Source organism: Antechinus flavipes, chromosome 3, assembly GCF_016432865.1.
Source record: "Antechinus flavipes isolate AdamAnt ecotype Samford, QLD, Australia chromosome 3, AdamAnt_v2, whole genome shotgun sequence".
NCBI lineage: Eukaryota > Metazoa > Chordata > Mammalia > Dasyuromorphia > Dasyuridae > Antechinus > Antechinus flavipes.
This window is the reverse complement of record NC_067400.1, coordinates 386,231,662-386,242,108: the sequence shown is the minus strand read 5'-3', so window position 1 is coordinate 386,242,108 and position 10,447 is coordinate 386,231,662. Positions and strand designations below refer to the sequence as shown.

Below are 10,447 nucleotides of genomic sequence, written 5' to 3'. Positions count from 1 at the left end.
GATTATGTTGGAATCTGTGTATTTGCCTATCCAGTGTGATGTCGACCAAATTTTTAGGGTAAAGAAAGTGTGAATGAGTCAGCTTGAACCATGTGAAATTTAAAAATCTAAATATTTGCTAAATACATTATGAAAAGAACTTTTTCTCCTGGTACCCAAACATAAACTTCCTTTTTATGAATATCAGACTGACCACTGAGTCATTCCCAAGTTCAAGGTTTGGTGTCCATCTTCCCAGTAAAACTACAACTAAGTCAAGGAGAGTAAAGGAAGACTACTTGCACCTTATTAATACTCAAATTTTCCTTTGGTGGAATCCTTAATATTGAGCAGTGAATCATCAACAATGAATGAATCTAAGGCTGCTAGTAAAAACACCAAAATTCTTGCTAGCTAACAACATCTAGATTATATAAGAACTATATAGCTATAGCTAGAGATATGCCAAAAAAAGTATCTTTAGAGGAATATTTTAAAATTGTTTTGCTCAAAAGAAACTTTTCTCCTAGCACTAAATTTTATTTAAGGAATAAATTCAATGGTATGAATCTTCGATAACAGGCTTCTGAACAACTTATATCCCAACTGTGACAACTTTAGTTTCCTTAAAAATTTCCCTAAATTACTATGCTTTTCTGACTCCACTGTGATACTGAGAAACTTGAAAGTTATTTGCAGTGTTAGAAATTTAACCAAGAACAAAGAACAAGTGGTCACAATAATTTTCAATTTTGAGAAAGTTGGTTCTTAGAAACTTCTTTAATCAGAACTTTCTCAGTAGAAAAATATCATATATTAGCTAATCTTGAAAGTGGCAAAACCAAGACAGTGTAATATCAATATATTCAAACTAGCCGATTAAAAATTGGTCTACTAAATCTTTAGATATAATAAGTTTTATTTATCTGGTGGTGCCTGATGATCACAGGGTACTGTACAACAAATCTTTAAAATACAATAAGAAAAAATTGAACAGCCAAAGAGATTAATTGAGAGGGCAAAGGCCCACAAAGGAACCAACATAAGTGCAGAAAAGAACCCACCCACTTTCCCATTACATTAATTTCTGCCCTTGTTTAAGTTTGGCTTTAGGAACATCAAAACAAATTGTTAAAGAAGTTTGGAAATAAGAGAATTTAACTTCACATAGCGTCTTTCACTTTCACAAAATGCTTTTCTTGTTCAATAATAAGCATACAAAACGATAGTAATTCTTAAGGAACTCTTGAGCCTCTATTTGGTCCAGATGTTTAAGATTGCATCCTTTAGGACTTCCCCTGTCTCTGTGCCCACAAATTCTCTGCATTTATAAAGTCACTTATGGTGTAATAGTCTCCTGTGCTCTATTTTGCCACAACAAATGCATAGATACTTTCACGTGTGTAGCAAGGTGCTCAGCACATAGTAGGTACGTGAGGAGTACTTGAATTGTATTTTCAAATTTTGCCAAGATTGAAAAGAACATATTGCACACAAAACCTGGCATATTCCAATTTGGCTTTGAAATCTTTCTTCAAGTCTCATGATCAATTTTGAAGCTAATTTGACACCAGCTATAGTTAATAGCATCATTTTAATCATGTCATTTCTACCTACTATTATCAAAAACTGCTATAAGAAATTAAGTGAAGATCATTTTGGAACACATATAACTGAGTGTGGGGATGAGGAGGAAGGGGAAGAAGAGTCACATAACATATTAATGGGTCAATGCCAGAAAGCTATTCCATGCACGACAAAGTTCAAATTTAACTGCTCAAATATCAATTCTTTAAAAGCAAATTGAATTCTATTGCTGTATTTTTTTTCTTATCTACAGCTAGCAATAACACATTTCAAAAAACTAGTATACTGAGTGGCCAGTATTAGACAAAGTAGGAAAAATATTGCCTTTGTGCAATGAGCAAAAGTTTTTTCTCCCACTCTATCTCATACTTAACTAAATACTAAGGGCAAAAAAAGTTATTGGTAAAGCCAAAGCCTTAAATGAAGGATGCTGGACCACAAAAAGAGCAGCAGAGAAGCTGCAGGGGGAGGTAGAGAACAACCTTTTCTAAAATATTGCTTATTAGAGAATGACACTTATTTAGTGCTGGTCCCTCCAATAGTAGTATATTTCAGTCCAGGCTTGGAATCTGAAAATTCATTCCTAAGTGCCTAAGGCAAAACAAATGTGAAGCAAATGTAAAATTTTTGGCTGGTATCTTCTTATAATATTGAATCAAAGATGATCAGACAGACATATTTGAGCATGTCATGCTTGGGAGATTTGATTATTACTTTGATTATTACTGTTATTTGGAGATTAACTCCCTCACAATAGATAAAAATATTTTGCAGCAGAAAATGCCTTTAAAAATTTAGTCAGGTATTCCTATAGTAAATCTGTTATTCACTATCAAAAATTGGATACATCTTTCAACATTTGTTTTTAACAATGCTTATCTAGAAAGCATTTTGAGATCATTAGAGATGAAAGGCGCTATGTAAGTGCAAAATATTATTCAAGACAAATCAGTAAAGGTGCTCTTTCTGTGGTGACGATGAATGAACTTTCATGGTCAAATGGTTATGCTACTTGAAGCACTCTCACCCTGAAATAAGAAAGAACAATGGGGTTGTATCACTTTTGACAAAGACATTTGTCACCACTTAAGAGAATGTGCATTCTTCTTGGCTTTTTTAAAAATAAAATCTAGGTAACAAAGGTTAAATTATGCCACTCAATCTACACAGACCGACATTTTATCCAAGTTCCTCATTTTACAAGTCTCCATGTTCAAAAAACACACACAAATTAGCATTTTGTACACAAATGTTTATTTTTCAAATAAACATCCCCTTTAAACACAAGGAATGAAATCTAAATCTTCATAAAGATGAATTCAAAATGAAATCCCTCCAGTATATTGTGTGTAATCACTGTGTCCTTGGTCACTACTGGCATTTACTGTTTAACATCAAAAACAAAGACAGGTTATTTAAAAATCATGCTACTGGATTTCTAGCTCTTCTTCTATGACCAGTTCTACACTGATCTGCAATGTTTAAAATTTTACATCACCAAATTGAAGCAAGTTTAAGGTGTGGAACAGCTGTGCATTAAACACAAAAACAAACAAATAAAATTATAAGATATAGTCAAGTTCATAACGAATATAGGTGTTTTTTTCATCATTGTAGATTCTTGGATAATGTGCTATGAGTGCATCCTGTGAACCAATGTAGATAGAATTGTAAATCTTCCAGTACACATCTCTGACTTTTCTGGCTGGGTGAAACAAACCCTAAAAATAAAAAATAAAAATTAAGAATAAAATCTCTTTAGTTTTTTAAGCAAGATAATGTTATCTGCTTTTCAGAAACATATTTCAAATATAAAATGTCATCCAGCAATCTGGATATTTTTTCTTCTCAAAGGGTAAATCAATTTTCTAAACTGTTAAGCAATTTGTTCAGAAAAGATCCAATTCTTTGTCATTTTCCTTAATGAAGTAACTGCTCTGCCCATATACGTAGTGCCCTATAGATAATTAAGAACAGTAGTTTATTAATTTAGTAATTGATTTTTGCCAAATTATTTTCTTCATTTTGAAAACTGATTTAAATAAGTTAAACAATAAATCAACCTTTTTTTGATTTTTAACATACCTGCAAACAGTATTGCAACATTCTACATGGTCCAATAGCAACTCTTAGGCCTTCTAGGGCTCCCATAACTGCTTGAATAACATGGGGAGATGTCTCAAACACATTAGGCCATACATAATTCAACAAATGATTAAGAGAATCTTCACAACCAAATCCATAAACCCCAAGAGACATGTGTTGCACCACTGCACTGGCAGTCTGTCTGTGTACAAGATCTCTGTAACAAAATAAAATTTAGTTTTAGTTTTCTAAGAAACATCAAATTGCTCATTAGGAGACTGCCTATTTTAGAACATTAACAACAGAAAATACTCCCATGTATTCAATATTTATTTAGCAAAACCAAAACATTCTATCTGCCAAGTTTTGTTTCATCGGGACCAAATTCACCTCAAAAACTCAGCATGCTTGAAAACTTATTTGTCCCCCACCCCACCAGCCAAACTTAAGGCATTTCATGACAAGTCAGAAAAATGGCTATCAGAAACTATTTTCCAAGTCTACAAATAAAAGGGCAAGAATAATAATGTACATGACATGATGACTAAAATAATACATAATGAAATCTTATTAAATTTGAACTTGCAAATTTAGAACATGAGACAATTCAGACATTGAGATAACTAAATTATATACCCTTGGTAAAGTATTAAAACTTTCAAAAGTCAACAGCTTTCCCATACCAAGGAAATAAAAATTTCTTTAATTTCTTATATATTCACTGATAATTTAATATAATTAAGCAATGCAGATTTATTGTTATTTACAATGTGTTTCAATAAAAGCAAAATGTAATTTACACGGAATGTTCAAGTATTCCATGTAACTATGTTTTTCTGTGTAACTTGAGCTTATTAACTGAAGTGTTTTCCATCTTGGCCATTTTTGTTGTTTTCAATTGTATAAGACTCTTCAAGTCCCCATTACAAGTTTTTCTTAGCAGCAGAAATACTAGAGTGGTTTGCCATTTCCTTCTCCAACTCATTTAACAGATGAGGAAACTGAAGCAAACAGGGTTAAGTGGCATATCCAAGGTAACACAGCTAGTGAGTGTCTGAGGCCAGAATGAAACTAAGATCTTCCAGCCCCAGGCTGCCCAAGCTATTTTTAGTAACACTATAAAAACAAGGAAGCAATACCTGCCTTTCAGGGTTGCTTTGAGTATCAAATAAAATATTTGTAAAACATAATGCTTTACTCAGCATAGTGCCTAGCACATGGTATGTGCTTAATAAATACTTATTTTTATTCTCCATTTGAATGGAATTGTAGATTCTCTTGTACTCCTTATTATCCTATTGAATACAGGGAATATCAACTTAACCTTCCCTTAATGACAAAGGACCATGACGATGATCACCAACTATATTTAATGATTCCCTTTGGTATTATGACAAGGTACAAAGGAATATTCCTCTCTTAAATGATCCCAAACTATTATCTTTTAACAGACAATGACTTTTAAATTAATATCTCCTGGTATTAATTGGTCCTTCTGGTCCCAGTCATTTTATTCCAGCTTCCCAACACCTATTAAACTCATACTTTGAACTTCACAACTAGGTAGGTATTAGTTCCACACCCCTTCCCCCCATCTCCAGACAAAAAAATCCTAGGGCTTTGTGGTGATAAGATTTTTACTGCTCCAAGATTTTTCTTTTTACTTCTGTATTCAAGATAATCTTCCTAATGGCTGAGGCTTTCTGAGGTTAAGCCTCCCAATGAAGATGTGTGCGTGTGTGCATATATATATATATATATATACACACAACACCTGAAAAAAATTATAAATTGATTTCACTGTATTAGACTAAACTGATGTTACCCAAACAAGTCATATATAATTTTCATATTTCTAACAGCAATAAAGAGAAAAGGAACCAAAACTTATTAAGTTCAAAAAACTGACCTGTCCATCAAAGCATCTTCAAGTAATGGTGTTACAGCATAAATATAGTCTTTTCCCATTTCTCCAATGTATTCAAACAAGAAAGAAAGTGATTTTAAAACACCATTCTGCACGTTCAGTTCAGGAACTCGATATTCATTCATCAGTGCAGGCAGGACTGTGAATGGTGAGCATGTCTCTGCTACAATAGCTATGGCCACTGTTGTACATACTCGGTTTTGTCTTTCTTGAACTTTGAGGTTGTTTAGCAGTGTAGCCAATACATCATGGGGTCTAAGGGGAAAATACAATAACAAACTAAGAATCAATGTTTTAATTAACTATACTAAAAAACAAAAAAGAGAATAGAATTTTCCTATAATAAAAAAAGAAGTGATACTCTATATTCTCAGATTCTACTTAATACTCCACTTGTCAGAAATGTCAGAGATTCACACATGAAAGGATCTAAAGTATCTCAAAAGTATTCCTAAAAGCCTCTCTTCAAATACAATTATGAATTTACTAACTTTTGTCAGCTTTTGAGGAAAGTTACTTTAATGTGATTGGTTCATTTAAAATGTAGCAAAAGTCATTTCTAAAATGGAAAGTCAAGAAAATGTTCACATTAAATTTATTCTGCATTCAAAGCATCTGAAACTAATGGTTGGTAATGTATGGCATTAAATCTGCCTGGCCTCTAAGCAACTGGTAATGGAACCATATCCACTATAGTAAAAAGGCAACAATTCTTTCTTCTTTTCTTTTCTTTCCACTCTCAAGCAAGATATTAAGAAGGGTGATTGCCACCTCAAAGTCATCAATAGCTATCTGTTGTAAACGAGCTAATATTTTAGTGAACTAAGACACTGTGAAAAAGCCCTTGAGGAAGGATGAAAATAAAACATGCTGAATTAGAACTGTGTGAATGAACTACAGCTTCATATCTGTTAAACACATTATGTCACTAAGTCAGAGATAACCCAACTTTATCGGTCTGTTTCTACTAGTACAAATTGAGAGTCCCCTACATACAACCCTAGACAAGATATAAGGCAGGTTAAAGAAACATTAACATGGAAGAGCATGTACCTCTTTTGATGTTGTTTGATTCATTAATCTTAATATTTAAGAATAATTCCTGAGCTCCAGTCTTGCATCACTAACTGCCTATTAGGTATTTTGAACTGTTCCACAGACACCTTAAATTTAACATGTCTAAACAAAACTCATGATCCCTCCTCTAAATGCATCATTCTTCCAAACTTCTCTATTTCTGTGGAGAGAACCATTATCTTTCCAGTCCTCTGGTAAGCAACTTTGAAGGTATTACTCCCCATATCAATCAGTCAACCACGTCTCACTGATTCCAACTCCACTATACCCTTGAATATGTCCCTTTTTCTTTACAATATGACTACTGCTGAGGCTGAAACTGTTATCACATCTTGCTTGTGCTACTACAAGTTTCCTGTTCAATATCTCCCTCTCCCTCTCCAATTTATCTTATATACAGCTATCAAAGTGTGGTTCTGCCATATCACTTCTTGACTAATAAACATCTATGACTCTTTACTACCTAGATCAAACATGCACTCCTGCCTCACAAAGAACCTTACATCTCTGATCTTTGCATTTTAGTCCTGGCTACAGCTAATCTCTGGAATACATTCCCTCCTCATCTCTACCTCTCAGAATCGTAATTTCTGTCATAGCTTAGCTCAAGTACCACTTACAAATGGTATTTCCTGATTCTTTCCCCAGTTGTTTGTTCTTCCTCCTAGAAATTGACTTGCATTTACTCTGAATGAAAGTGAATATTTGCCCAAATCTTTTGAGGGGCAAGACTATCTTTATATCCTCAGGGTCTAAAATAGAACTTAATACCTTGTAAGAGGCTTAATAAAAACGTTTGTTGAACCAAGACTTGAAATTGTGGCACTGTTCAATATAAATATGGCTGATATTTTGGTTGTATAAACAAAACATCAACAAGCCTGAAATATAATTCTCTGCATACTTCAACTATCACCCAAGAAAAATATTCACATTCAGGGAACCGATGAACCCCAAGTACTGAATGAAGTGTGTGTGTGTGTGTGTGTGTGTGTGTGTGTGTGTGTATTTAAAACTTTCCTCATTTTTTTTTTAGCTTTTTTGGGGGGACAGAGGGGTTTTGGTAGGAGGGAACAACATAGTTAATAGGCAACTTATTATCTTCCATAACTTCACATGAATAATGGGTATCATAATGCTTGCCTTCTCAAAAGGTAAAGAAAGGCCTAGAAAGAGGGAAAGAATTTGGAACACAAAATTTTAAATAAATAAAAAAAATTTTAATGCAAATATTATTATAGAAAATTAAAATACCCTCCCAACCAAATTTTACTTAAAATTTAAAATAAGACACTTTAGAAAATAGCAGTGGAAATAAAATGTTTTTTCAACTATAAATACTTTAAAATATATATTATTTAAGTATTCTGTACCTTAAAAACACATATGACCGGTTTAAAATAACACAAGAAATTTATAATGAAGGGCAAAAAGAAAAAAAAAAAAAACCAACAAAATTAATGCCACTTACCCGATGGCTTTTGCAATATAACCAAATGTATTGACTGTGGCTCTCCGGATAGCTTTTTTGTGAGCTTTTAACAATTCTAAAAGTTCAAAGCAGATCCTCATCCATTCTCTTGCAGAGACATATTCTGCTCCCCTGATTACAAAAAATGCCATTAGATATTCTGAAGTTAAGAATAAACTTTTTAAAAAGCAAGATATAAGGTCTGACATCATGACATTATGGTCCTTTTTTTGGTGTTTTTGGGCCATGTGATTCCTTCCTTAGTAAAAGACAGCATGTAATTGACTATATTAATTACTTAACCATGTGTGGATATGGAATAAGATGAGGGGTAAAGGGGTACATGTGTGCCCACAATGTCTAACTTATCCAGTAGCTCCCAATCTACTAAAGACACAGCACAATGATATTAGAAGTTTCTATCTGGCATATATATATGAGACAGTCACTTTAAAAGGCTGCAGTATTGCTCCCTGGACACCAGATAATGCTCAGCCTGTAGATGCCTTAAATGCTCACACAACAATGAAGCTGTGGCTTCGAATAAAAGCATTGATAAGATCCACTATTAAATATTGGCTTATAAACATTTTTTGTGTAATGTATTTCCTGGGTAAGGAAACTCTTTACCAATGTAATCTAGCATCCATCTCTGCAACTTTAAGTTAAAATGATTTGCCCAGGATAACAAACTTTTCCTTAAAGGAAAGCAAATGTAATTCTTTCTCACAATTTCACCAATTTTAATTAACTCAAAGTCAATTAGCAATCAAATTAGAAAATCTGTTTAAGTCTTAAAATTATAACAGTATTGGAGAAAAATTGCTAAACACTATCAGGCTGATTCAACGACATAAAGTTATTTTTAACAAATCAGTATGAATAAAGTACTTTATATACTCTGGGAAATACCAAATTATTATTTTAAATTAACTTTTTAAAAGGAGTTTTAGAAAAAAAAATTCTCTTCTTTAGCAATACCTGTCAGCAATACGCCCAACAAGATCAATACAGTTTTCTTGTACTTTCTCATGTCTATTCTTTAAGATTGGTGTAAGCCGTGGCAATAAATCTTTAATTGGTGGAGTCATCTTGTGCATACCTATTTAATGAAAATCAATAAACACTCAATTAATGTTTGAACCATATTTTGATTTACTATTCCCTTGACTGAACTTGTGTATATAATAAGATTTTCAACTACCTTCAGAGAACTTCAGACACTGATTTTTAAATTTCATTTTTGCCATCAACTTTCAATTATGCACATTAAATGAAAGAAAATCAGTGAGATGGGCAATTCAAAGTGGTGAACAATCCCCAAAAAAGTTTATTTGGTTTTGGAATGTGTTTTATACTGAAAGTGAAAACAATGGTCTAGCTAAAGATCTGGCAAGGAACACTACTACTTCAAACCAGGGGTAGAAGTTTAAATTAAAGTAAAAATTTCAGAAAGGGCCCCCTTACCCTTTAACTGCAAAACAAACAGATCTCCAGTCTCCCTGCAATGCAGGGGATACTTGGGTGGTATTTAAACCTATGGAGAGAAAAAAAGGAGGCAGCTGGCAGGGGCTCTTGCTCTCACTCAAAGATTTTTTGCTCTGACTGATTTGCTCTCCGCTGTCTTTCCCACTTTCCCCAGGCAATCCATAAGGTTTGAAAACCCCATGCACACCAGAGCCAAATGATTATCCCTCAACAAATCAAATCTTTCAAGTTTAAAAGGGCTTAATTGATTTGGGGATCATATGCATATTTATCAATGCAGTGTTTTAGTTCTCTAACTTGCCATAAATATATTTTGTTAAGTTAGTAGGATGAGTAGCTGCCACAGCCCATAGCTGACTACCTTCATGGAGGTTATTTGGGGCCCCTCCAAACCCTGAATGAGTTGCTTCTGACTGTAGCTGTACTTCAAATATAATGAAGTGATACAGTGAAAGATATGCAGTGTAGCACAGTAGCTAGAGGGCTGGACTTGGAATCAGGAAACCTGGGTTTCAAATCCCACCTTAGATGCTTATTAGCTGTGCCAAATCACTTACCTTCTCAGAGCCTCAGTTTCCTCATCTGTAAAATGGGCATAATACTTGCACTACCTACCTCATAGGGTTGTTGTGAGGAAAGCGCTTTGAAAACCTTAAAGCATTATATAAATGTGAGTTATTATTATTATCGGGAAAGCTATCTTGCTTCATCATACTGCTCTCTTACTAAAAGCTCATCCTCATTCTCATTCTCCACTTTCTAAAAATCATTTACTCTAAGCTTGCTGCATTTGTTTTTGACACTTCCCTTGGGATAGCTAACAGTATTTTATT

The 10,447-nt window shown here is 33.6% G+C and overlaps 1 protein-coding gene across 4 annotated transcripts in view; it reads right to left on the bottom strand.

Annotated features, from left to right (window-relative positions):
• Positions 1-880: 880 nt before the first annotated feature.
• SF3B1 (splicing factor 3b subunit 1) overlaps positions 881-10,447 on the bottom strand; it is a 49,611-nt gene continuing 40,044 nt past the window's right edge. For 2 of the 4 annotated variants that reach the window (XM_051985951.1, XM_051985950.1), the window contains 5 exons: positions 9,108-9,228; positions 8,127-8,258; positions 5,561-5,833; positions 3,652-3,868; positions 881-3,287 (listed from right to left, as the gene is read on the bottom strand). In XM_051985951.1, coding sequence (XP_051841911.1) covers positions 3,129-3,287; positions 3,652-3,868; positions 5,561-5,833; positions 8,127-8,258; positions 9,108-9,228 — 902 coding nt within the window. In that variant the 3' untranslated portion in view covers positions 881-3,128. Of the gene's footprint in view, positions 3,288-3,651; positions 3,869-5,560; positions 5,834-8,126; positions 8,259-9,107; positions 9,229-9,593; positions 9,664-10,229; positions 10,266-10,447 lie in introns of those variants that run through there. The other 2 variants (XR_007951988.1, XM_051985952.1) reach the window with 2 other exon arrangements.